The sequence below is a fragment of the Leuresthes tenuis genome, unplaced genomic scaffold (assembly GCF_036924035.1).
Source record: "Leuresthes tenuis unplaced genomic scaffold, fLeuTen1.0.hap1 SCAF_24, whole genome shotgun sequence".
NCBI classification, from domain to species: Eukaryota; Metazoa; Chordata; class Actinopteri; order Atheriniformes; family Atherinopsidae; genus Leuresthes; species Leuresthes tenuis.
In genome coordinates this window covers 23,989,758-24,017,035 of record NW_027325378.1, presented here as the reverse complement: position 1 = coordinate 24,017,035, position 27,278 = coordinate 23,989,758, and the positions used below count along the sequence as shown (strand labels likewise).

The 27,278-nt window shown below is 43.5% G+C and overlaps 1 protein-coding gene across 1 annotated transcript in view; it reads right to left on the bottom strand.

The window, feature by feature from the left end:
• reck (reversion-inducing-cysteine-rich protein with kazal motifs) overlaps nucleotides 1-27,278 on the bottom strand; it is a 59,025-nt gene that overhangs the window by 14,966 nt on the left and 16,781 nt on the right. The window contains exons 3-19 of the mRNA XM_072378134.1: nucleotides 22,997-23,071; nucleotides 19,620-19,656; nucleotides 18,584-18,669; nucleotides 18,432-18,479; nucleotides 18,046-18,079; nucleotides 17,266-17,463; nucleotides 16,423-16,687; nucleotides 16,156-16,329; nucleotides 11,807-12,019; nucleotides 11,574-11,710; nucleotides 9,934-10,077; nucleotides 9,678-9,857; nucleotides 7,204-7,326; nucleotides 5,922-6,093; nucleotides 2,781-2,970; nucleotides 2,018-2,228; nucleotides 1,865-1,938 (exon numbers count right to left, since the gene is read on the bottom strand). Coding sequence (XP_072234235.1) covers nucleotides 1,865-1,938; nucleotides 2,018-2,228; nucleotides 2,781-2,970; nucleotides 5,922-6,093; nucleotides 7,204-7,326; nucleotides 9,678-9,857; nucleotides 9,934-10,077; nucleotides 11,574-11,710; nucleotides 11,807-12,019; nucleotides 16,156-16,329; nucleotides 16,423-16,687; nucleotides 17,266-17,463; nucleotides 18,046-18,079; nucleotides 18,432-18,479; nucleotides 18,584-18,669; nucleotides 19,620-19,656; nucleotides 22,997-23,071 — 2,361 coding nt within the window. The remainder of the gene's footprint in view (nucleotides 1-1,864; nucleotides 1,939-2,017; nucleotides 2,229-2,780; nucleotides 2,971-5,921; nucleotides 6,094-7,203; nucleotides 7,327-9,677; nucleotides 9,858-9,933; nucleotides 10,078-11,573; nucleotides 11,711-11,806; nucleotides 12,020-16,155; nucleotides 16,330-16,422; nucleotides 16,688-17,265; nucleotides 17,464-18,045; nucleotides 18,080-18,431; nucleotides 18,480-18,583; nucleotides 18,670-19,619; nucleotides 19,657-22,996; nucleotides 23,072-27,278) is intronic.

Below are 27,278 nucleotides of genomic sequence, written 5' to 3'. Positions count from 1 at the left end.
CAGACCGTATAATGGTGCAGCACTTCAGCTGTGGGTAATACTGGCTGAACAATGACACCACATCACTGATTAGCCAGCAGGGTGTTGGACTTTTTCCATAAAGTTGTTGCCCTTTCAAAAACCTTGAGCTTATAAAGTTAGTCCCGAGTTCTTTTTAGGAACTGTTGGTTGTCTGCATTTTTGTAGTAGTCCAAAGAAGTTTTAAGTGGTCTGAGCTGGAGCTTTAAATCTTTATATATCTTTGAGCACTTAATAATTGCAAATAATTGATCTGAGTGTTGTTAAAGTACCAGACTGATAAGAAGAGTTGGTAGCAGCGGTTAGTACTGCTCACCCAGAACAAAACAGAGCCGACATGATGCTGTCACTGAGGCTGACATCAGACAGCATGCTGGTGTATATGCAGAAAACCAGGTTGTGAATGTTCATGATTTACCATTATAAACAGGTGATCTCTGCAACAAACTGCTCATGCTTCAGCCTTAAACGAAGGTTTGTTTCTGTTTTCCACTGGTGACCAAAGCTGCTTGCTAGTGTTTGGAGTTGTCACCTAATGTGGCTTCGATTCTGTCTTTTTCTCATTCGGGGGCTTTCATCACAACTGTAAAGTTTTTGTTGGTGACTGAATTCAACAGAGAAAGACAAAGTGAAAGATAAATTAGGAAAGTGGGATTCTAAAATCAGCAGGTGCAGGATCACAGAGTGCTGTGGTTCTCTTAGCAGGCTGAGCTATGGTGGCACTTTACTCCAGTAACAGTTCCTCTCCCACATCTACTGGCAGGAGATCAAGTCAACTCTGCTTGTATTTGGTATCAAAAGGCTTAATGCTAAGTCTTACTATGATGTGCTTATGCAGAGGATTATTTTCAAGTTGACTATCACCCAATAGGGGGCTTACATCTAAAGAGGCTGAAAAAGTATATAAATAAAGTCACATTTTGATTACCACAAAGGCATCCTTGCTTCTAACAAAAACATTGGTGGAAATCTTTTAAAAAATTTACATACCGTAGCTGCTTTTGGTTGGAAAAAAAATAAGAAAATCAGATTTCAAACATTTTAAGAGGCTCTGCTGCATAAAAACCAAAAGTCTGCAAGAAAATCCCAAGTCGTAGTCAGATGAATGTACTGCCCCGCTAAGAAATTTGGTTAAGAACTACAGAACTGCAATATGTTGGCTATTTCAAGAATATGCAAATAGAAGACAGACATAAGACAGAACTAATGTTCTATGTAATTTTTGTTTCCAGAGTAGAGCTTTTGCCACGGTGCGGTGGCTAAACTACCATCGTCGGTGGCTGTATCATGAAAACCTGAATCTTGATTGTTGTCATTGATAACAAACTTTGCTGAACATTTCTTAGTTACACAGGAATAACACATATTTACAGTGTTTGGGTATATTTTCATACCTTCAATAGCTTTTTATTCACCTTCATCGTCAGCATGGTGTAAAAATACTGTTGATTGGGACACTCCCAGTCCTGCTTTTACTCCCCAACAGTAAACAGTTCCTGCTTAAATTCAGTTTTTCTTCTTTTTCTACGTGAATAAAATGCTGTTTTTCCTTTACACCAGATTTACAGTCCACATGTGAGGGTACTGTGGGCTTTTTGGATTTGTAGCCCCCTCAAGTGGAACGCTCACGCAATTACATCCTCCAGATACAGAGTAAAAACCTATCATGGTCATCTCAATGAAGTATATTCTCTGATAACATCATCGACTTAAGCTCTGAACAAAAACATATAGTTGAACTTTGAGGAATTTACACCCCACCATGTGATACATGGTGAAACATCACCAGATTCGGAAGTGGACAGTGTGCCATAAACACGACAGCTGAACTGTGACTCCTTCATACCTTTGAGAACGTGTTCATCTGCTTTTTGCTCCACAGGATCTGGAGGATGCTGGCACATATGGGACAGCAGGCCCCTGGAAAAGAGTCAGAGGTCACAGTTTAGGCAGCGTTTCTAGAACCTTTTTATATACAGTGTGGCGCTCCTTCACTCACCAGGTGGGGTGATGGGGCGACAGCCTGGTGTTGTTACTGGTGGACAGGAAACCGAACTGCACGCCGATTCAGGAGCCATGTCAGACAAAGACCCGACAGCGCGGCAAGAGCCCTCATAGTCAACAGCCACGCGGTCAGAGAAGGCTTCACACACGGTGTTGTAGGTCTCACCGTTATGTCCACAAACTTTCTGCGGCTTCCTGCAGGCCTCCTGTGGACAGTTTTTAATTCATGTGCATTGCTCTGAGAAAAAACGCACTCTTAGAGCATGTTTTTTTACACACTGTGCTGTACATTCAGTTCCACATAAAGCATTGTCCTCCACCGGTTTACGTTTAACCGCCCAAGAAAAAATACAGTTTAGAATATCTGCTGCAAAGTCATCTAAAATGAAAAGGTGTCATGCCACTTTGGTAACTCTTGCCTGAAATTTAAGTTTAGTACAGATAGCATCCCCCAAAGTAACCAGATGAGAAGTGTTACTGGCTTTATTCGTTAGTGGCTGTAATGTTATGGCTGTGATCAGTATCTGTAGACTGAATGATAATATCAATTATGAACTCCTGACACAATACTCTGACTGTCAAGATAGTTTGGTATGGACAAGTTGAGACAAAATCACCATGATTATTTGTCTGCCTATTTGCAGAAAATTTGCCTCTGGGTTGGTGGAGCACAGAAAAGGTGTAGGTTAGAACTCAGTAATTAGTCATTGCCAAGATAAAGAAAGCAGTCTCTGAGCCCGTCTGCCTGCACTCTCTACCTGACATTGTCCCGTGTAAGCCAGCGTCTTCCCAGCCTGCTGCAGGTGGCACAGGCTGGGGTGAGTTAGGCCATCGGCATCACAGACCGGCTCCAAACTGTTCCTATCGCAGGCTGCCGGCCGGCCAACACACTTGTACTGGGGACAGTCTGACAGGTTGCTCAGGCATACACGGTGCCTTGGGATGCACCTGAAAACATACACAGACACAAACATTCTCATGTATTCCATGTGTATGTACAAAAAAAATCCAACTTCACGCTGTGTATTTAACTAAGAAGCTTTATGTTCACATATCTACCACTCTGCCGTACACATGCACACAGAAATAATTATTTTGAAAAAAATACTGCAATAAGAGAGCAAAGCAACCGCAGCAAACTTTCTCCTTTCAAAGGAGTACAAAAACCTGCTCTTGTCTCCATAGTAACCACCAGGTCTCCAGACCAATCAGGTATTGAGCACATCTGAGTTGGCTGGCCCACTTGCTGCATCTTTCTGCTCAGAGTTAAGCAAAGGACTTTAAAATAATGTGTGTTCCAATACCTCCACTTATTAGTGTTAGTGTTGAGCCTTTGAACAGATAGCCAAGAGAGTTTACAGAGAAGTGTGTGTGTGTGTGTGTGTTGAAAGAGGCAAATGTTTAGGGATGTGTTGACACAGAAATCCAATTCATTTCACTTCAAAATATGGTTTTGACTGGATATAATTCTGATATGTGGATACACAACATGAGTGAGGATGCCACTAAAACAGCAAAACCCATCTAAAATTGTCTAACTTTTCTTGTCCTTCTCAAACTAGTCCTATATAGTTTGAATAATGTTTGTTGTCCTCAAGGGCTAAATGTCATCCACAAATTTGCTGCAACAGCTTCCATTTCAGAACTATTCTTGTGTCTGAATTTAACCTTCCGAGTCGTCTCAGAAATGGGACGTTTTTTGTTGTTATTGGCTATACAAATGACTCACACAAGAAGGTAGTTAGTGCACCTGTACTGTTTTAAATCAGATTGGAACAATGCGGTTGGTAACGTAAAGTCTTTCAACTTTCATATCTCACTACAGGACACTATGTGTTGTCCCCAGAAGCTCCTTTACATCACGCCAGTTCTGACTGAGAAGTGACCTCTCCTCTTCTGTCTCACACCTCTTAGCACTTCTAACACCGGCAGGAACGGCTAAAGCACCAGCTAAATCTTTCACAGAGCGAGCTAACTGAACAGTCACTCTGAGTCTCAATAGCTGGGCTGTCACTAAACATCAGCTGCTACAGCAAGCCACCATATTGGCTGCTCAATGCTTTCACTGGAACTGAAAAAAAACATGGAGCTTGAACCTTCCCTCACCATGAAACAGGAAAATCTAGGCAAGGCAAGTTTATATGGAGCACAATTTGTACACGAGGCAATTCAAAATGCCAGAGAAAGCATGCATGTGTGAGCAGATACCCAAGCTGCTGGAGCTACGTGTTTAGGGCTGCAACACCACCCGGATGCGTTAGCATCCCCAGCTAGTTGTGAGCATTATACGGGCCTCAAATGCAGACTGGCTTGCCAAGCTAGTCTGTCAGCAGCGGACCCTGTGGGGTAGCCATCCCCCCCCCCACAGGAGCTGACGCAGAGCGTCCAGGGAGACGCCATCCCTACGGGAACTGGCTGAGGCAACCACTGACAGCTATCTGAAGCTCGGTGGCATGGGTCTTGAATCTGATTCATCGGTCCATCAGCCTTGGGTCTGAAGAAGACGAGGTAGACGAGCCCTTCGTGCAAAGTCAGTTACTACGGGTGGCACGTGCAGCGACTCCCCAAATCACCTGCGACAACGGACCTGCATGAAGTTTGTTTAAAGGCAGCTGCAAAGCTGGGCACTGAGTGGCCTGAAGCTCTCGGGGAGACTAAGAAATGTTCTGTTCTGTGAGCCAAGGGCTCCATGTCTGTTTAAAATTTTTTTTTTTAAGTAAGTGTCGTGGGGTAAGCTTGCCCTAAAAGTGTCAGACAGGACGGGGCTGAGCGGCTGCGTATGAGGCCACACGGGGGCGCCGTGGCGTCACCAGGTCAGCCCTCTTACTGGAACGGGCACGGAGAACGCTGCAGCCACTCAGCTCACCATGCAACCCGAGGACGCAAAAACAAACGCCTCTCTGTCTGCTAGCAAAGCAGTGTCGGGGCATCAGATTGGGTAATAAAGACTATAATCAAGGGTTCCTCCCCGTTTCAACGCAATATTACAATCACAGGCCCAGGGAGAAATGGCTGGTCTGGCAATACGGGAGTCTCTACATCCCATAAATCGAAACAAACGTTGAAAGAGTTCTCAGAAACACGAGTGAGGTACCTTTCCTGGAGCGAGGAAAAGGTGTGCTGGCCCAGACCGAAGATAGAAGGTCACCTCACGCTCTTATCGTAGGAGGAAGTCCCTCCTCTAAGGAGCGGACGTTACTTCTGTCTGTCAGTCAGAACTGGCGCGATGTAAAGGAGCTTCTGGGCCGTGTCCCATTGTGAGATACCTCACTCATGTTTCAGAGAACCGGAGTTCATTTCTGAAGCTAAAGTTCTTCCAGCAGCTTGTTTGTAATGTCACTTGTTACCTATGCCTGACCACTGACAACCTTGATAAACTCCTTGAGAATTTTACCATTTAGACTTTCAACTTGTTGCTTCATGGCCCAAGTCTTGTTGAACTTTACCTGTCTCTGTCTCATCACCCTGTCAGCCATCAAACCTGTAGGTGTCAGTTACTTAATGCGCTTTAGAGCAATGTCTCAGCGACTGAAGTCTGTCCTTCCAGTAAAACGTCGGCATTTCGACCTGTTTCAAATCGAAGTTTGACACAGAACACTTTCGAGATGAAACACAAGTCATCTGTATTCTTTTAGATTTTAATTCCTGTCTGACTATAAAAACCTCCAAAGCAGAAGAGCACATGGTTGGAATGCAGGGAGGCTGAGGAGCGGAGGCTGGGGGAGATGAAGATCTGTTACTGAAACGGAATCACGAGGCCTGCTTAGCAGAACCAGATGCACCTAAAACAACAACCTGCTTGTCAGTCAAAAAGAAGCGGTGGGAAAAAAAGTAGAGAGGAAAATGGGACAGATCTTGATAGGTCATACATCCATGCCCTGATTGTTTTCTGAGCATACCTCTGGTTTCTCGGGCAGGTCTTGTTTGCGCAGGGGTTGCTGAGGTGGCACTGGCCGAAGACGTATTGATTATCTTTGAATCCCATGCAGCGTGCCACACAGCCGCTGGGATAGGTCCGGCCGTTTGAGGCACACACTGGGATGAAGCGATCCGGACAGTTACAGGGAGGACCTGAGGGAGGGCAGGGGGAGACATGGAGGTGGTAAAAAAAGTAGGGAGGATGCACTTCTTTACTGGGCAGGGTGAAGGGATCACAGTGAACTGTGAACGCTGAGGTGCAGTCTCGTTTTGGCCAGAGAAGCTCTGGAAACACTGGCTATTGGTTTACTAACCAAAGCGAGTGGTTTTGTTTAAACCATTTGATTATTTTGAGTACAATCGAAACCTTCAATGAATAAAAGGCATTACTTCTAGTGAGATATATTTCCATTCGCAGACTCCTTCATGAGAATATATAGAGTATGCAAGCAGGTGCGCAGCCAGTATAAAAGGCCTCAATATGGGTCAGTAAATTCATTTGACTTCCATCAATGAGAAGATCAGCTGACTGGTCAGTTCCATCCAGTAGGTTCCTGGCCTCAGTGTAACAGTGTTTAGCAGAGACGTGCTAATGACCAGTAGCTGATGCAGTTAGTGACTAACAGTCTTCTCATTTCACATTGCTTGTCGTCACTCTCAGGTTCTGGCTTATCATTTGGCAAATGAGTAGCTGGCTTTGACAAGGATGCCATTTTTTACTTTTCATTTTTCATTTTCTCCCTTTTTCTGTCCCTGTTAACACAAATTAAGTCTGCTTGTTGTCTGGTCTTGGGACATCATCTGGAAAGCAGACCAGACCATCCACGCTGGTTAAAACAGAATACCAGAACTCATAGTAACTTTTTTTAAGCTTTTTAAAATGAATATAACAAGGACTCCAGTGCAGAAGAAGAAGTCTTAGCCCATTTTTCTGCTGTCCAGTGGTTAGCAGCGCAGTCAGACAACACTTCAGTTTGCCTTTTGGTTTTAGCAACGCTGCATCTACATCATTTCTTCACATTTTGAGTGTGTGTTATCTGCAAAATACTTTCAATGCTGATTTGTCCTTTCTGCAGGCTCATTTCTGGCACGGATACCACACTTAAGTCATTTCTTTATGATCTATATAGGATGAGGACACACATACAACTAATGTAGCAATGAAATATGGCTAAATGAAATATCATCTATTTTACAGCCTTACAGTTGGGAAATCTTTTCTGTGTTTATTTGTAATGGCCAAACAATCAGAGAGAGACAGACCAGTGAAGTGCCGATGGTCATCATCAGAGTAGCCGCCGCTGGCGCATTTTCTGGTCGAGCAGATTGTTTCACCAGCGAAGCAGGAACAGGTGTGGCAGTCAGTCCTGAAGGATGTGCCGTGATCTGATGGTAAAACACACCAAGACATAAACAAAAGACTGAAATGAATATGTAACACGTCATGGTTTACATTCCAGCGTCACTCAAAACAAGAACAAACAGACAGAGTAAGACTAGTTTAGTTAAGTCAAATTTGAACCCAAACAATTCTGATGTATTTGAGGACTTTTGTTGGATGCATGAGAGAAGAAGAAGCTCAATGTCTGATAAAAGGGGGAATTTTTAGACCTCTACCAGGACTATGAAGATGTTTTTCTGTCCGTGAGTCTTCATTTGTGATGCAGGAGTGCAGTAATACACTATAAGGCATGAAAGAATTAGAGCACACACAGGTAACAGAGACGTGAACAACGCCGGGTTTAAACGCTTTACAGCAAAGCTTCTGTTTGCCCACCTGACACAACTGTTCAGGATAACAACTCATGCTTCTCCCACTTTGTCATTTTGATCCACACTGATTGGTCTGATGAGACCTGCATCGACCACGAGGCTTGAATGATTGTTTGATGAGTGCAGCAGTGGATGATTGATGGTGTTCAGGTAAAGAGGAGTGGAGAATGATTATTCATTTAGTCAGCACGGTAACGCTGGCTGCTCTTTTTAATATGAAAACCTCCCATTTCTCATGTTCCACTTGAGGAAGGATAACTCCTACGTCTCATGAGTGCAAAGATGAGGCTTGCTTGTATTGACTGAAACAATAAGCAACAAAGAGAAAAACAGATGCATCAGACTAATGGAATGTAAATCAGTGCTCTGAGTTCTCTAGGCCAGGCAGACACATTAAATACTTGCACATTCATTGCTCACTTCAATATTTAAAATAAATGTTGAATAAATGATGTTATCTGTTCTTCTTAAGCTTAAGAACAACCTTGATGTCCCATTTCCACACAGTGTAATGCCATCATTATACAGTTTATGTGTAAGCTTGATGTAAACAGTGAAACATAAGAATATTAATCTGCTCACACAAATAACAAGCAGCACAAAAACTCCTGCAGTCGTTTTTGCCCCGGGTGCCCTCTCACAGGCACCCTGTAGATTACCTGGACCAATTTGCTGGTAATAATTCATGTTCATGTTTAAGGACATAATCACTTACAGGACATGAGCACTCTGTAGGTGAGAAAGAGAAGCAGGAGTCAGATTCATGATGGATAATCAGGCCGCGAGTTGTGTTGTGGCACTTTAACCAATCTCGCACAGTCTGGCAGTTCTCAGTGTCACATCGTCTCCATTTACATACCAGTTAAGATCAGCACTGACCAAGGAAAGGACGAATTCTTCGACCAGCTCAGTTACGTGCTGGACTCAATCCCAAAAAGTGAGGTTATCATCCTGGCTGGCCACTTTAATGACCATCTTTGTGCAGATAGATCTGGCTCCCAATCAACGATGGGGAATGTCAAACATGTCAACATTATTGACAATGGATTTAGTCTTCGTCTCACATGGAGCAATCCAGCAGGAAAGGACTCTGCGATGCTGGGCTACATTCTGATTGATAAATGGTTCTGATCTGCACTCAAGGACGCACCATCTTGTCCAGGCTAAACTGCAGCTTATGCTACGACACGTCAAGTGGACATCATCCCTACCAGTCAGATTGGACTGGAGACAGCGAAATAACCCTGTCTGCCAGTCTGCCAATCAAAATGTCTGTCAGAAGATAAAAGGGGAGAGAGAAGAATGTAGGAATCAAGTTGCAGGCAAACTTGAAGAAGCGTCATCGAGACATGAATATCATACCCTCTTCCACACTCTTCGGAGACTGAGTGGAAAGGTGAGGTCCACCAGTGACAATATTAAGAACGTGGACAGTACTTTTGATCAGTCATCTGTCGAAGGCCTGCAGCGCTGGCAAGAATTCTTTACAGGACTTGATAACCATGACTCAGCTGTGCCACCACCTGTCGTAACTCTTGAATTACGACAGGTGGTGTTCGCTGACGACGGTGTCATCTCAGCGAACGATGATGCTCAGGTCACAGACATCTTATGTGACATTGCCCGTAATGCAAAGCCATATAGAATGAAGATCAATGTGGGCAAGAAGGTGCTTATAACAGATGGCTACTGCGTCGGCTCCTTTGGTGACAACGATCCACCTGCTGGAGAATACAACCTACTGCACCCAAGAAAACAAGGATAAAGCAAATCGAGGAGGACCTGAAGGCTCGACTTCATCCAGTCGAGGATCACTGCCCATGAGCATGTGGGCATCGAAGTCATGGAAGAAACTGGGCAACAAGCGGGACCCACAGCAGCGTATTGGCTGCGAGGTGGACTGAAGATCTTGTTAAAAACAACACTTGTATAGACAATCTGAATTGAAAGAAAACACGTCTTACTCTTCCTCTGCCCTTCCACGATGCAGGGCTTGTTGGTGTCCACACAGGGCATGTCAACGCAGTTCTCCAGGCGCCCACTGGGACCACAACTGCATACTTCATAGCAACCAGCGCGAGTTGGCACTTGAATACGAGAGTCCTGCTGCACCAGAAAGTCAGAGGCCTCGCCCAGTTTACAGCCTGAAAGTACACACACGGATGTGAGACTCTGAAGTGAAGACCGTAAAGCTGCTGAACAAGCAGGAGCCGGTCCTACCTGGCATGCAGAGATATGGCTGACAGTTGAATTTATCCAGGCAGCCCTTTCTGTTGACCTGGCATAAGTGGTTGCTGGGACATGGGTTGGGGTTACACGGATGGATGACCTCCTCAATAATGGCGTTGCCGAGGGGACTGGGCACTGAGTGTGTTTCAGGAGAGAGGGAAAAATTATTCGCTGATTTGCCCTTTTTACTCTGTTACTTCTGGTAATGTGTCTTGTGTCAATGCGATAACTCAAGTCAAAAGATGAAACTCAACTTTCACTCATATGCTAGAAACTTTTGACTTGACTTTAAGTGCTTTCCGACCGCCGGATCTTTTTAACGCTGTTAGCATTGCTTACAGCTGTTGATGAGCTCCCTTTCCTTCTGTGCCCATGCCACAGATATAGTGACCAACCCTAGCTCACTGAGACAATTGAGACTTATTGGAATAGCAATAGTTCAAGTATCTCGGGGTCTTGTTCATGAGTGAGGGACGAATGGAGCGGGAGATTGACGGGCGGATCGGTGCGGCGTCTGCAGTGTTTCAGGCTCTGCACCGACCCGTCGTTGTGAAGAAGGAGCTGAGCCAGAAGGCGAAGCTCTCTACTTACTGGTCAATCTACGTTCCCATCCTCACCTATGGTCACGAGTTGTGGGTAGTGACCGAAAGAACAAGATTGCGAATACAAGCGGCCAAAATGGGTTTCCTCCGCAGGGTGTCTGGGCTCTCCCTTAGAGATAGGGTGAGAAGCTCAGTCATCCGGGAGGGGCTCGGAGTAGAACCGCTGCTCCTCCGCATTGAGAGGAGTCAGATGAGGTGGCTCGGGCATCTGGTTAGGATGCCTCCTGGACGCCTCCCTGGGGAGGTGTTCCGGGCACGTCCCACTGGGAGGAGACCCCGGGGAAGACCCAGGACACGTTGGAGAGACTATGTCTCTCGGCTGGCCTGGGAACGCCTCGGGGTCCCCCCGGAAGAGCTGGAGGAAGTGGCCGGGGACAGGGACGTCTGGGTTTCTCTGCTCAAGCTGCTGCCCCCGAGACCCGACCCCCGGATAAGCGGCAGATGATGGATGGATGGATGGATGGAATAGCACTAGTTTCTCAGGCCTAAAGTCACAATCATGAAACAAATTTTATGTCCTTTGAATCCACAAGCTGTTAAATAAATCCCTACAGTAAGAAGACTTTTGCAAAATAAGGATGGCTCTGTGGAAAATGGATCATTTCATCCTCTGGGGACCATGGATGTGATAAGAATCCATCTGGAATTTGAGCTTTCTTGACAGATATAGTGGATTAAATAAAAAATAAAAAAACCTTCCTCCTGAAATGCAGATAAAATCAGTTAGACTCCAGGTAGTCACAGACAAAACTTTGGAGCAGGGCTGCACTATACTGGGACATCCTGATACTGCACATTGCATTCCTTCTGTAGCATGCAGACAGCTACAATATATGTTGACATTACAGGATTGGTTACTAAAAATCTTGACTCCCCGCCCTCTCGGGGCCATGAGTTGTCAGAATTTTCATCAAAGACCTCGTCTCTCTGGACAGCAGTCAAGTAAAGGATAGTTTCTTCTGAACACGAATTTCAGAAGAAACGAATTTCAATTGTCCCTGAGGAGTACGTACAGTACACTTAACTCACTGAGGTATGTGCGAAGGGGGATGCAGCGTTCAGGGTCATCGATAGGCGACAGCAGCTCACAGATCCTCTCAGGGGTTTGTCCTTCATGAAAACGTTTCCTGTCTCCACACTGGGTCAGGATGTCCACACAGTCAGACCTGAGCCCGGACAAGAGGAAATGGAGCACAAATCATACTGTAAATACATGTAAAGGGAACTCTTTAGGAACCAGGTGATTTTGGTGGTGGACCTACTTGCAGATGACGCTGCCTCTGGACTTGCTGTGGCAGGGTTTGATCTGCAGGGAACAGGCCACAGCCTTCCACATGTCTGGCAGACACTTCCTGATGTCCAGCACAGGGATGTTCATGAACGGCATCTTGATCGTCCCATTGGACCACAGCTTAATGTCATTCATGGCACCCTGGTCTGACTGAACGTTACAGCTGCGGAACAACTCTGTAGGCCTGTACACAAACACACACACACAAACACAAACACGCACACACACACACAGATAACACTGGAATAAGTTAAGACGAAGGGACGGTTGATTTGAGATTAGACACAAAAAAAGAAGCAATGCGCGTTCCCCTGTGAGAAAAAGCGAGTTATTTTCCTCCTTTGATGTCTGGGTTAGGGCTCAAGTGAGTCCGCTAATTGTTGGTTTACAAATAAGAAAGGCTCTGAGGAGAAGTTCTGGGTGTGGCTCCATCATTCCATTTGCACTTGATGAGTGTCTTCTTTGTTTGTCTTGTGGTAAATGTGTGTAATCCCGGATCTTTAATTTTCCTCAACCCCACTGTGGTAAACAGTGGTTTTCCTCCTAAATCACGACTAAATGTGGCAGTCAGGTGATTCTTATTAGGAAAAACTCACTAAAACACTTTGCTGTGTTCAGGGTGGTGATGGAGAATGCCGGTTTAATCAGTGCTTCCATAGCACTTAGTCTGAGTCCCAGAGGTGGAGCAGAAGAGAACTCTACTCTCATTCAAGCTCGGAGGAGAAAAAGGGAAACTCATCTATCACAGCTTTTTCCTCTCACTGTGTCAGCAGCCTGTTTTGATTTGTTCACATCAAGAAATGGGTAATGACCTTGCTTGAAACTAATTTGTTTTATAATCCCAATGAATACCACATCCACTTTAACTGATGGGAAGATTCTTGCTCCACTGTGTTTTCTTGGTTGCATTTTGAGCGTCACGATGCTCCAAATGTTTCAATTGTCAAAGGGTTTGGACTGCGAGGCAGGTCAGTCCAGCACTGGACTATGGGTGTAGCAGCACCTAGAAAAATGCAAGGCCTTCTCTGAAAAAGACCAAAATCTGGATGGGAGCATAAGTCGCTCTAAAACCTTTATGTATCTGCCAGCATCGATGGTGCCTTTCCAAATGTGCAAGAAGCCAGTTTCACAGGCACTAATGCACCCCTATGTAGGCTTTTGAACTGAGCGTCATAACAATCCTCAGTCCATTTTAAAAGACCTTTGGTCCAGGGAAGACAGCAGCATTTCTGATTCAGGTTCACATATAGCTTCCTCTTTGCATGATGGGCCTTTAACCTGGTTTTATGTTTTTGTGGATGGCACAGTGACCTCCTGTGTTCCTGAGCCCATGCAGGGATTTCTAGGACACGATGATGCCCGTTTCTAATGCAGTGGCGCCTGACAGCTCGAGGACGACGGCCATCAAATGCTGATTTTGTGTCTCCAGATGATCTGAATTGAACTTTTTGCTGCCATCAAATTCAAGGTGAGTTAATGTGTTTCTTAAAAGATTTCAATTTTTCATCTCAGCAATCAATGTTTTCTATGTTCTACTGTGAATGAAATATTGGCTCAGGACATTTGCAAACCATGGTATTCTGTTTTTATTGGCTTTTTTAATTCAGTATAGCAGCTTTTAAAGTTTAATTTCGTGGAATGAAAGCATTCTAAGAGATTTAAGGTCTCGGATAAGTTTTATTAAGGTGCGTTATACTTTTGCTTATCAGTAGAACAGGTCATGGAGACAACAGGTCCAAGAGGGAAACCCAGACTTCGCTCTACCCAGCTGCCATCTTAAGCTCCTCTTGGGGCATCCTGAAACTTTCCCAGACCAGAAGGGATTTATAACCTCTGCAGCATGTTCTATGTCTGTCCCTCCTCCCTCTCGGCGGTTCCCAAAAAAGGGAGGCAACCAGGAGGCATCCTAATCAGATGAAGCACCTCAACTGACTCGTTTCGATGCGGAGGAGCAGTGGCTCTACTCCGAATTCCCTCTGGATGGCTTTAATAAGGTCTCAGACCTTTTGGCTTGTTCACATTTATCACTAGGAAAGGTCAGGTGATTTCCACTAATAAGCAACCACGGTCTCAAAAAGAAAGCAAAACAAAGCATAAAGTTTTTACAAGACATCGAAACCGACGCTTTCCAACGACTGTAACTTTGTGAAACAGACTATCCCAAATCATTCGGCAATCTGACCGACCACATGTTGGAAGGTAAAAAAAAAATCAAATCAAGACAGATAACCTGGAACAGACTCCATTCTTACATCTGATTGCATCAAGGTCAGAAAGAAACAGAGAGGACAGACTCCTTGGTGAAAAAGATCAAGGAGGCAGAGGTATGCAGTCAGGATGAGGGAGTAATAACAGGCTTATGTTATGTCCCTGCCTTCCTGTGAGGCCACCGGAAAAGGGTAGAAACCTTGTGGCTGCATTTATGTTGCACAAAATCTTATAGTACGTACAATCAGACAGGGGACCATTAGTGACCTGATACAATAATAATCTAATAATTACGTCAGTGAGTGAAGTTCTGCAGGGTAAATTGTGTCTATAAAACACGCAGTTTAGGCCACAGTATTGATCAGGGTTTGGCAGAATGGATTTGGGGAGTTTTCTCAAATTCAAGTGTGTCTCACACCTACACAAGCAGTGAAGAGCCCCATGCACACCCTCGCCAGGAAACACCACCTCCAGGCCAGCGTTTGTCTTTCTTGCTGCTCCTGGCAACACAGTTCACCGTTTGAACCCCTCAGGGGAGGAGAGAGCCGCCCAAGACTCCCCCCTGCAGTCCATTAAAGAAACCCAAACATCTTTACGCGAGCAGCTTGGTCAACTTCAAGCCCCACGAGGCCTCGTGACCTAAAAGCACATTGTCGCATTGATTTCTCTCTAACTAAGAGCAGAAAACTGAAGAAAAGCAGAAGATTTGCCACAGCTTCAAACCCCTGAAGACCTCAGTGTCTGTTATTGAGATATTGAGTTTGAAAGGGCCTCTATTTGATCTTCAGCTGTTACTTGAGACTCGGTCTCCAGCTCTGTAATCTGATTGTGTGTAATTTTTTTGGGGAAATGTGAAAGAACACCGCTCTTTGAGTTTCCTTGAACATGCTCAAAGATTGATCTTGTTCTTGCATCTTTTCCAGAGAAAATGAGCACAAAAAAAAAAAAAACAGCTCTCGCAGGTAACTGGGAACTGAGACAGCTGTGTTTAATAAATCTCACCCCCCCCCCCCCCCCCCAGGATTTCCCCTGAGATTATGGCGGTACACATTTAGTCAGGAGTAGCCAACAAAAACCTAAAAAGAGGACATTTTGGGAAATTCGATCACGATCCTAAAGGAACTGAAAGTGAAGCCAGCTGGAATTTCAATTCAATTCAATTCAGTTTATTTGTATAGCGCCAAATCTCAAGTCCGATTCAAGCCTATTAGAGTCCAATTCATTGTAATCATAATTAACTGAACTGAATGAGTCCAATTCTTACATACAAAGCCAATTAAAAACTATTTCCTAGCTGAGGAAATCAACAGATTGCACCAAAACTTCTCTTCAGTCCAATCCCCCCCCAGTCCTGAGCATGCATTTCTTGATAAACACGAAGAGGAGATTGAGATGGTGGAATAATTAACGACATGGATTGCAATAGTATGACTTGGGATAACAACAGAAAGGTATTAGCTAGGTTTCTACATGAAAAAGCAAACGTCCAACTCACTTTTTCTTTTGTCTCAAACTGCCATATGGGACAGCTACAACTACTCCAACAGGAAGGTGGCCACAGCTGCATGCTGTGGGGTTGCCACTGTGCGTGGTGCTAAATGCAGCTGAAATGTCAATTATGTATGCAAAATAGTTGAGATGTCATGCGCATCAGGTGTGTTGTTGTTTAGCAGCCCATCACCACACTCCAGGAAAGCTCAAGGCATCCGAACGCTCCTCCACACATACTGCAGAGAGCACCACGATTGTGAAGATGCTTACGCGATCATGTTCATTTTAAAATATGGACCCTTCCAATAAACAACACGATTAGTTCAGTTACTTGCTGGTTAACATGGAAGAGTAAAAAAACAAGGACCTCAGAAGAATCAAGAATGGGTGACACACAGCGTACTTATGAATCTCCACTTTAGGAGAGTGATTGGCACACATAATTAGAATGGTTTGGAAAATGCAAACAAAAACACTGGTTTTTACATGTAATTAGATTTTTTTTAGATGCTCTGGAAGATGTGCTGGGGCAGACTTTGTGCACATCCCAGCATCAGTACAAAAACTTCACAGATAACCACCTGCCATCAGTTAAACCTCAGTAAGACGCAGGAGTCTGACCTGTTGTTGAAGTTGGTGCAGTAGCCGAGGTCCTTGCAGCCCAACTGGCAGGGCTCACTGACATCAGCCAGGCAGTTGATGAGCTCTGTCTCCACTGAGTTGTACTCACAGAGCTGATCAAAGTCTTGCCACGTCTGCCTCCCCCAGTGAGTACTGATCCCGTGACACATGTCCCTGTCACCACACAGAGCAGAGACTGCGTTGAACTCAGGCAGAACACACACACTCTCTCCGGTCCTGGCTGATATCATGAATTTGAACATGTACCTGCATAATGAGGTGTTGGCCTTGGAGCAGCAGTGAAGCTTGGCACAGTCCATCTTGACGGGATGAGGGGTCTCCTCCTCAGGTGGGGAAGGAGGGTGAGCGCTGCCCAGAAAACACTGCCACATGGGGTCCTGAGGGAGGGGCTGGGAGCCACACTCTCTGATCAGACCATCCATGATCTCGTGCTCTGTAGTCATGGTGCGGAGTATTCGTCGACAGGCAACCTGGCAATGGGTCGCCTCTGCCCGGTCACAGCAGTACAAACCTGCAGGTGAAGGTCACATCGACTCAGCAGTGCTGGAAAGTTTGTTTATCGTGACTAATGTGCTCACTTTGACATAAAACGACACATTCTGTGGCAGAATATTATAAAAGGAACTATAAATAGACCTGCTTCTGAGAGTGTATGAGCAGCTCATTCTTTTACATGAATATATGACAACTTGCATTTGATGTTTAAGAAGAAGCTTGATCCATCGTGTTAGTGAAGCAATGGGTGGATGGAGAGGACGCGTCAAAAAGACGTCAAACAAGTGAAAGAGTAGAGTTTCTTCGAGCTCATACAGAGGTAACACTTAATCCTTCAATAAAGGGTCCTTACAGATGTAAGCATTCAATATCAAATGATCAAATCAAGTCGCAAGTAACACGATTAAACATCTGTCCAGCAAACAGGAAGTATTCATGCCAATTTGAGTGATTTTACAGAGATTATTATTCTATAGTTGTTGGTGTTGTTCCTTTAATAACGGGAAACGATGCGCCTGCTAGTTGACTGTTACAGTCAGCTGTAATGTTCAAGTTGTAGCGTGTGTACAGAGTGGAAGGTGCAGATGGACGTACTGTCTATCGGGCTGCGGGGGGGGTAGGACATGGTGAAGTTGTTGACACAGTCGACCACCTTATGGCTGTGACTTTGGCAGTACTCTTTGACAGCCTTGATCTGGGACTCAGCGGGGGTCGAGTCTGTCCTGAAGATGGCCTCGCAGTACTCCCTGCAGGTGGTGTGACGGCCTGCAAAGCTGCAGCATGACGAACCCACTGGAGGAACACACACACGCACACACACACACACACACACACACAAGAGAGACAAACAGAGCTCGTCAGTAATCAGTTAAGTTTAAAAGTGAGAAGACATTTTAAAGGAGTGTGTAGGAAATAAAAGGCCCTCTATCAGTATACAGGTAATAGTATTTCATTCTTCATGACTGGGCCAGTATGATAGAGTGCTCTGCTGCATGTTTATTGATGACTGAGGCCCAATCCCAGTATCTCACCAAGGCCAAATCCATCAATTTTGCAGGAATAATATGTGAATTTTTTTGGGGAGAGAGAAATCAGAGTCAGAATTGAAGTGTAGGGTACAGGAGAGGTACTGGACTGGACCTGAACTAAACTGTGATGTTCTCCTAATCCACGAGAAATGCTAATGACAGCATTCCAGGTAAGTAACTGGGCTCTGCTGTGTGCGACAGAACAAAAACAAGTCCAGCCATTAGTCCAAGAGGAGAGTGATGTTCCAGCAGGATCTGGGATGCATTAGCTGGGCAGGGAGATGAGCTCAGTGTCTATGTTTGCTGACTTCTTGACCGATCATCTGTTGTGTGAGTAAAAACTTACTTTCATTTTTGGTGATGCAGCTGTAGAGGGAGTTCTGGAGAGAGAAGAGAAAGCTGCTCAGATAACTCACTGTTTCAACACATCAGGACATCAAACACACATGCCCTTGAGGTCACATGAGGTCAAAGTATCACGGAAACACAGAAAAAATTGTACAATTTAAATTTAATATAATGATTTTGCCCAAAGGAAATGATTTTGTATAATCCAAATACCAATCTGTGACTTTTCCAATAATACTGAAACCACCACAGCTTTTTTAATGAAGTTACGTCTATTGAAGAAAAAGACAGCAGGATCATTCTTCTTTCTGAAATACTACAGCTGAGAAATACATTGCACAGCTGCAGCTTTTAAACTAGTCTTACTTTCACACTTGGACTTACCTCTGTGACTTTTTTACACACTTTAGTTATGTCATTTTTAGATGACGCCTGCGAGGGAAACATATTTTAATTAAAATCAGGAAAATGAATGGGTATGGTACAGAAAACACTGTGTAACCTTAACAGTTAAGGTCTGAAAAGCCGTGCTTCACCTGTCTGCATTCCCTGCGACACTCTGATGAGATGGCCAGCTCACAGCATCCAAGCCCCACCCAGCCATCTGACTTTTTGGATACTCCTGGAGACAAATTTAAACACAAAATCAATGCTCCATCTGGGAATGCTCATTGTGTTTGAGTTTGTTAGAGCACATTAAGAGCATTCTGTGAGTGTTAGGGACATCATATTCGGAAAGATAAAGGAACCCATTAATTGAAGCTGACATGTTGGCCAGAAGTATTTATGCCCACAGAGTCAAAGATAAATTCATAGAAGCTGCTGGAATGCAGTGGACAGCGAATCGATCGTATCTCACAGCTTGACAGGAACTAAGGGCGGCTTTTTCCTTAACGGGTTAAATCTTTTCAGACTCCCGGGGCTGTCTGGACGCCAGTGTTTTGCAGGTATAAAAGGTAAGAATAACAATGCTCCCCAATCTGGAGGCGATTAAGCCTCTGAGAGGCAGATTTGTTTCAAAGCACAAACAGCAGGATTCAGGCCTTTGATCCAGTGCCTGTTTTCTGCTCAGCTGTTCTGTGCTCAGAGCCAGCTCTCCTTACAACTTTAACAGCTTCACCAGCAGCCAGACACACAGGCTGCTGGGTGTCATGGATCTCTGGAGTCAAAGTGCATCTTTTGGAATACTCAATCAGAGGGAAGTATGCTCAGATAAAAGAGCAGAAACTTTATCAGACAACAGAAGCTGAGGACTGAATGTTCAGAAAACAATCAGCGATGAAAATAATTGTTGGCTGCAAGTTGACGCCAAAATGAAAAAATTGTCCTGTGTCGGGTCATCTGGTGAAAGTCAGCTCAGTTTTCTGTTCTTGATGTCTTAGGAACATGTCTGGCTTTTTACATTTGAGCAAACAGCTAATCAAACCAGCCTGACATCTGATGCTGGGAGGGTATAGTGATCTCTAAAGGTTGTGTCTATTAAAACATATACTTATAATATTACCACTAGAGGGAACCAAAGTGGGAAATCTTCAAATACATAGATGGGCTTCATGAGCCCTCTCGCCTTACCGGGAAGTGTAGAGTTGATGCACATCCAAAGTTCATTCTAGGAAACAAAGTAGAGAAAAAAAGCTTATGTCAGAGGTTAGCTGAGTGAGCCAAAAACAAACACCCCTGAACTCTGTCTGCATTTATTTGTTCATGTGCTTGTTTGTTTAGAACTTATGCAACACCTCTAGAAATGAGCTACGGCAAATAATAATGTTCTTTCAGAGTGGTGAATATTCATCATGATCTGGTGCAAAAGCAGCATCCATGACAGGCTGAACCTTTGGTTGCTTAAGGGAGGGTATTCTACTGGCCTGTCTGTAGTCCTGACCTGTCCCTAATGTGGCGGGAGGAGAGTTCTGAAACCTCAAATGTGACAAATGTCGCTTGGTATCCTCAATGCCAGTGTCTTTACGCGTCATGGCAAGGAAACAACAGTAGCAGTAGTGGGTGGAGCATATTTTGGAGTCATTATACTGTAACTTATCACATACTGTGGAAGTAAACTGAACTTAGCCATCTCTGGAGAAAAAGACTATATGTTGTGTCATTGCTTTTTAAAATCGTGATACTTTTTCTATCATGAAGCGTTATCCTGACAATTTGTGAGAAAAGAAGCAGTTTCCATGGTTTTTTCCACAATGAGGACACGACTGAAAACCAACAACATAGTTAGTCGGTTCTTCTGCATTTTAACAGCCTCACATGATTCTGGATGTTCATCCACAAACTTCCTGCAATTACATAATTATAAAATAGTGTGCTGATGCAGTGTGGCTCGCTGTGGACAGCTCAGTTTTGATGTGAGATTCATGATTTGTGTGACAAACAGAATTAACGAGAATTAACTGGTCACACAGAATAATACTGTGTCGTGTGTAGACCGTAAATATCAGCGGGTTTGGATGCTGCACACATCCCATAGACGTCAGATTGTGCTGGCCTCGTTTTTTTTTGCAATCTAAAATCTTTAATACACATACTTGGTGTTAGGTTTGGGGGATATATAATAAGTCTGGTTTGTGATGAGAAAGTCTTGGAGCGAGGGCCAAAGGACAAACTAGATCCAATAATCCTTGGCTTCAAAAGATTTAGAAAAATTCTAAATGACTGTTGGAGAAAAAAAAAAGCCAGCGAAGAATCTGTGAGAGTGTTTTTCTATCAGTGCAGAGAGCGAGCGTTTATGAGCTGGACTGGGGAGTAAGAGTGTCTCCACATAAAGCATAAACAGGACTGCGATGAAGCAGGGGTCAATGAGGACAGAACCTGAGAAGATGAGAAATACTGAAGTCTGAATAAGGCAAAGCAGAACTCCCTCCTCTCTCCAGAGTCAGTGCCTTTGTGTGTCTGCTGGAGTTAATGACACACAATCCATGATTAAAGGGGCCTATGGCCCACCACGTGACTCCCGCTTTGTTGTTTTCATACTTTCATGAAAATGACTCAGTCATGAGGAGTAGAGGTTTCATGTATGTCTGATCCTTACCAGCTTTCAAAGTTAGATGAATAACAGCAAGTGACAAATCAGACTGTGTCACTGAAAAGAAGAAGAAAAGACACAAGCAGGGTGTGGAAGTGAATATGTGGAAACAGCTGATTGAGCTTTTCAAAGCCCAGTGCCAGGAATAACACCCCAAAACCAGATGAGATGGAGAGGAGACGTCTACGATGCAGGTCAGAAACAAAACGAGAGGAAGGAGGAGAAGGTTTAAGCCATTTCTTCTCTTCAATGTCACGACACCAATCCATTCATGTTGAGCTCTGAAAATCTCAACCCCACCCCTCTGCTACTCTTCCACTTTCTATTTCTTTAGTTGTTTGTTTTAATCAATAATTTATAATGCAGCAATAGAATTCCTCCTCTGGGATGAATCAAGCATATTTGATTTGATTGGACTTTGTTTGTTGGTCTGGAGCATTAAGGTGTGGATAAGCACGATGCCAAGGAGGAAAGACACCAACAATGATCTGAGAGAAGCAATTGTTGCTGCTCATTAGTCTGGGAAGATTTATGAACTATTTTGGAGTCGATCATTCTGCAGTGAGAAAGGCTGGTCACTAGTGGGAAGTCTTCCGAGGAGCGGACATCCCAGCAAGTTCACTTCAAGATCAGATGAGACTGTTTGCTCGTAATGCTCAGCGACCACGTTTGGATAAAACCACAATAAAGTATGTCAGCATAACGCCTCATAAAAACGTCAAGTGCAGTGTTTGTGAAACTGGGTCGTCAACAGGACAATGATCCCAAACACAGCAGCAAATCTACAACAGAACGTCTGAGAAAAGGAAAGAATCAAGGTGGTCCAGCCACAGCTGTGCATAAACCAACGCTGCAAACCTCAACCAATGCGTCGTTGTTCACGAGAAGCTGCAGTGACCTCATTCTAGGACCTGGCGAGGACCACACTATCTTTTCTTTTTGTTTTGAGAGAAAAAACATGACATCAGTTTACCTTCAAGTCAGATGAAGCATTTTTTTTCAGCCCCACAAAATAGTCTTTCATAAGATCTATTGTTGTGGGCAGTTTCCGTGTCCCATCACTCGTGACAGCTGAACATGTGACACTGACTAAACAGCAACCTGACACCAGGCGTCACTCCAGGTGTTACATAATGACACAAGTGCAACAGATCTGACGCAAAGATCTGAAATCTGCTCTCCCTTCACACCAAAAATGAGATAAGCAGGAGCTTAACAGGAACATCAGGGTCTCTGCCTACACTGTGTTAGACTTCGAATATTATGTGCATGACAAGGCTTCATGTTTGAAAAGCTACACGCAAGCTCCATAAGGGTGGTTTTGGGTCCTTTGCATGTGTTCATTTACAGAATCCGTCCGTAAAGTGATTTTTGTCAAAGCTTTAACATCAGTATGCACATGTAGATGTGTTTGCTGCTTAAAAAGGACCAAGACACGCATCAAACAAGCCTCTTTGCTTTGTAATTAGCCATGGTTGGAGAAATAACTGAACCGATGTGTGTGTGTGTGTGTGGTTTAATCCAGGTGCCAGAGTACTCTGATCACCATAACCACAAACCACTTTTTCTTTTTTAAGTTGAATGAAGGTGTTGATGCTGGTTTTGTCCTGACACTGTAATTTATTCTATCAAAAGGAAAAAAGCAAAACAAACATGTTTAACATCTAAACGACACATCCGATTCCCACGGTTTTTATAACGTGCAGCACCGGACACCCGCTTTACCCTTTTCAGGGCGGCAAGGGGCTGGAGCCTGCCTCAGCTGACACTGTAATTACTTCTATCAAAGGACAAAATGTCAGTGTTTTTCTATTCAAATCATTCTGGATATAGATGCTAAAGCATCCAATCAACGACCCGATCAGGTTAGGAATGGAGTTGTCTTTGAACATCTGTGCCATATAAGAAAGTGACTCACCATCGACTCTGGGCAGTAACTGGGTAACCTCTGGAGAAGATGCTTCAGATGTGACTCACTCTTGATGGTGGCGAGCTGTAAGACAAGAGCAAATGATTTTTTCCGTGTTATCAAACATTCCAAATCCATGAATGTGAGAGTAAAAGTGAGCGGTGAAAGGCTTATACGTTAAAGCCTTATAGATCAAAGGATTTGTGGGGTGTTGATGTGTGTGAATTCCATTTAACGTTACCAATAAGCATGTAATGGAAAGTGAAGTTAAACTATTCCACCCTCTTCCTCTACAAAAACAAGAGTGCCAACTTCTCACCCAGGTAAAGAGTCTGAGTCCTAAGGGGGATTTTTGTGAATGAACCTTGTTCACAAGTAGGCCTTGTGGCTCCTAAGAGCTGATGCTCTATAAATGGGATGTATAACGATCCCTTTGGTCCATGAGACAGTAAAAGCTAAGGGCAAGTGATGGCTAATATAGTTTATCGCAACATCTCTGAGTAATACTCATTTAAACATTTTTGTTTTTAGGTGAGCATCGACACATTCAGTGAGCGAACAAACAAGGCGAGAGCCTGGGAGAATACAGCTGCTGCCAATAGCCTCTGGCTGAAGTGTGAAGTCAGGAAACCGAAGGAGATTTACAGCTGCTGGCAGGAGCCGTTGTTTTTGTCGATCATCTCTTTCTATCCACAGCTATTAGAGACAGCGATTCCAAGCGCTGTCTTTGAAAACTGATAGGCGAGGAATAGCGAAGATGCTTAATGGTTCGTTCTGCCCCAGACTGAGCACCGACACTCGTTATCTGTTGGCTCTTGTTAGAAAATAATGACTTAAGATAAAGGAAAAGAATCAAGGCGCTGATGTGCTAAACTGGCTGCTCTCCAGTCTAACTGCGTATTGTTTGGTCTGTGCCGTCAAACTGAGATGCGGATGAAGGAGACACAGAGGAAGAGACGTGGCAGTTTGGTAAACACAGAATATGAGGGCAGAGTGCTGGGATTTTTTAAGAAACTGAAACTTTCTTACTGAAGTTACGCTACCAATTTAGTCCTCTTCAGCCTTCTTTTGAAAGATTTCATTACATAAGATTTACAACTTCTGTTGTTACCATTTTTTCACTGTATGATTACCACCATCTATCATTCTGTGTTCAAACTGATCCAGTTCTCTCTACACATGATGCACAGGCTGGTAACTACAGCAAATCGGGATACAATTGCTGCTGTTTTGCTAAAATGGAACAAATATATGGAGGGAACTTAAGACTGTACCACTCTGAAGTTCTCCCCTTCCACTTCACTGACTCGCAGCGCTCACCTATGATGAATTTGTGAGAAATGCCAACTGTTCCAGTGAAAAACAGGGCCCTGAGTTGACTGATAAGAACTTTAGAAGGTTATTTCCATCACCTGCAAGAGGTCATTAAAATCCATTATAATTCTGTTTTTAATTTATAATTCTGTTCTTCTTTTATTTCACATATTTGAGCATGAATATTTTTATCTGTACACTGTGCAGTTGGTTGTTGTTGACTCTCGCCAATGCAAAGAACAACAATAAAAAAATATCAAGCCGAGACTCTCAGTACTGATGGAAGGTGAATGCTCGCTTTCACAGATGGGATCCAGGCGAACCCAAGAAAAAATGGTTCAGCACAACAGCTTCCAGTTGTGTGCCATCAAGACTAAAGAGCAGGTTTTCATTCCACGAAAAGTCGAAAACAGCTGGTTCCACAGTAAGATCTGCTCAGATGTATGAAAGTATGTCAAGCTGCGGAACACATTCTGTGGTACTTGGAAGAAAATACTCAAGACTTATGGATTTCTTGGCTTCACTCTTTCTGATCATCTTTCTCTTCTGTTCTAACATTTAAAAACAACCACAGAAGTTTAAGAATCAAGTGACATTCTTCCACACTGATGAGCAAACGAAAGGCAAAGAAAGGTCATTTAGACTTTTAGTAACTGAGGGCACTTTGGACAAAAGCATTTGCTGATGGAAATCAATACACTGATATCAACCAGCACGTAAAGACAGAAATGGATTTTCCTAGAACCGATGCCCAAGTTTGAATATAAATGTAAAAAAAAAAACACTAATGACAGGAGGAAGGAAAGCATGCAGGGAAGTTTTCACTGGGACTGAAGGACAGCTAAAGAGAGACAAACTGGAGAAGATATATGACCAAAACAAAGCAAAAAAAAAAGAAGAAGTCTCAAGGAAGAATGAGAGTGGGAAAGACAGAGAACATATTACAATTTCAGAAGGAGGGCTGCACTTGCATGTGCATCCCTGTTTAAGACAGACAACACCATACAATCAGCACATCATTTAACCTCAAAGAAGGTTATGCATTTGCTCTGTATATCTGGCATGTTTTGGACAGATGTGCAGGGCGAAAAAAAGGGCAATTTACACTTCGACCCAACTTAAAAGTGAGTAACTTTTGCTGTTGTTTGATTCAGCTTTGCCAACGAGGGAAAGCAGAGGCAACGAGAGGCCTCCTGCTGTCTGTGTAAACAAAACAGCGCATGAATACACTACAACGATGACTTCCAACAGCCATTCAAGAACAATATTCAACTGTGCAAGAAGCTGTAACTCACCAGTGAAAGGGGGAACAGTAGTTTGTAAACCGGAAGGTTGAAAAATTTGATCTAAATTGAATAATACGTTATTAATACCGAAATGGGAAATTTATCATAATATTTATAAGTCATTAGTCATTGCAAAAAAGTCATAGCAAAGAGTTACTGCTATGGGCAGGACTGATGTTTTGCAATGTTTTTTATTGCAGCAATATATTACTGTGCGTTGTTCCAAAAAGAAACCATGAAAAGAGATGTCCAGGTTATTGGCTCTGCCAAGAGCTCTATCAGTCTGATCAACCTCAAAGCATGTAATCTTATTTATCCCTGACCAAACATCCTTGATGCTTTTTCCCCTGGAGTTTGCTTTCCATCTTCTTTCTGTACATGTCCTTGGTCTATCTTCTCTTCTTTTTCAATTGTTTCTGTACACGCCACAGTAACTCCCTAACGTCCCTGGAGCTTGCTTCTTCGTGTTCATCAGCTTTTTCAGGTCACTGGTGATCGAGGGCTTATGCCATCCTTGTGGGAATGATAAGTCTCCACAGAGAAGTTGATACAGCCTTTCACACACTCACTCATGGCATTGTCTTCTTCATGTGCCTCGCAGAGTGCATTCCAGTGTGTTGCCTCAGAGGATCCCTTTATGGTTTCTTCAGCTTCCTTAGACCATCTTTTTAGTCTTTGTGATCACAGGTTGCTGCTGAACTGTGGATGCACAGGAGGAACTAAATAAATCGAATGCTTTATGCTACGAGGGAGTTGTGACTGAAATCTCCACAGATCGAGTGTTGCGATTGTAAGCTGGGAACAACTGAGCTGATGACATCAGAGACAGTTTCTGCAGTAGAGCAGGGTAAGATTATACTATACTTAAAGAACAAAGGTGAAGTCTCTCAATAAATAATATAAACGAATACGTACAGCAAACAGTTAAATGTCTCAAACACAGATCCTCTCCTTTACAGTGACATGTCCAGGATTACACCATCCGTTGTTGACAAGCACTGACACACCACTGAAATATCCACCTTTGCTGAGACACTGTCTGAGCATATTGTCTGAAAGCATTGGGGTCCGGTACTCCTGCAGTCTTGTCTCAGGGAAACACACAATACTGCATTCTCGATATTCCTCCGATGGCTCCTCGTTCTTCCATTTCATTTTCTAGTAATCTCACAAGACCCATGAGGATAAAAGGAAGATTTTCTGTCCTACACACATCCATAGTGTCTCTTTTCAACTTATTAAGGTTTAGTTGGTGTTTTTTTGGCTTTTGTAAAGCTCAATCAGTTGTTCCTGATTGTAACCAACTGTTGGCATGGGATTTTCTCATAAAAGATGCTGAAAAAAGTCAGAAGTACAAGAAGCAACCACTCAAGTTGCCAAGCTTTTAAACCAGTGTAGAAACAAAAAATCCCTCAAAAATAAATGTTCAAAAGCATGGTGCAAAGACACAACATAAAAAAAAACACATTATGATGAGAGTTACTGCAGCTTGCTGCTATTATGCTACAGTGACAGTGCATTACATTCCAATATAATATAATTACATAATGTAATTATAATATTCTATAGTGGTTAGCTTGAATAATGACCATCTATATATCCTGTGACCATCACATGGCCTTGATATTTTGAAAAGTGTTACTTGATTTTGATAAATTAAGAAAAAGGTTACGCAGAGATTGTGTGACATG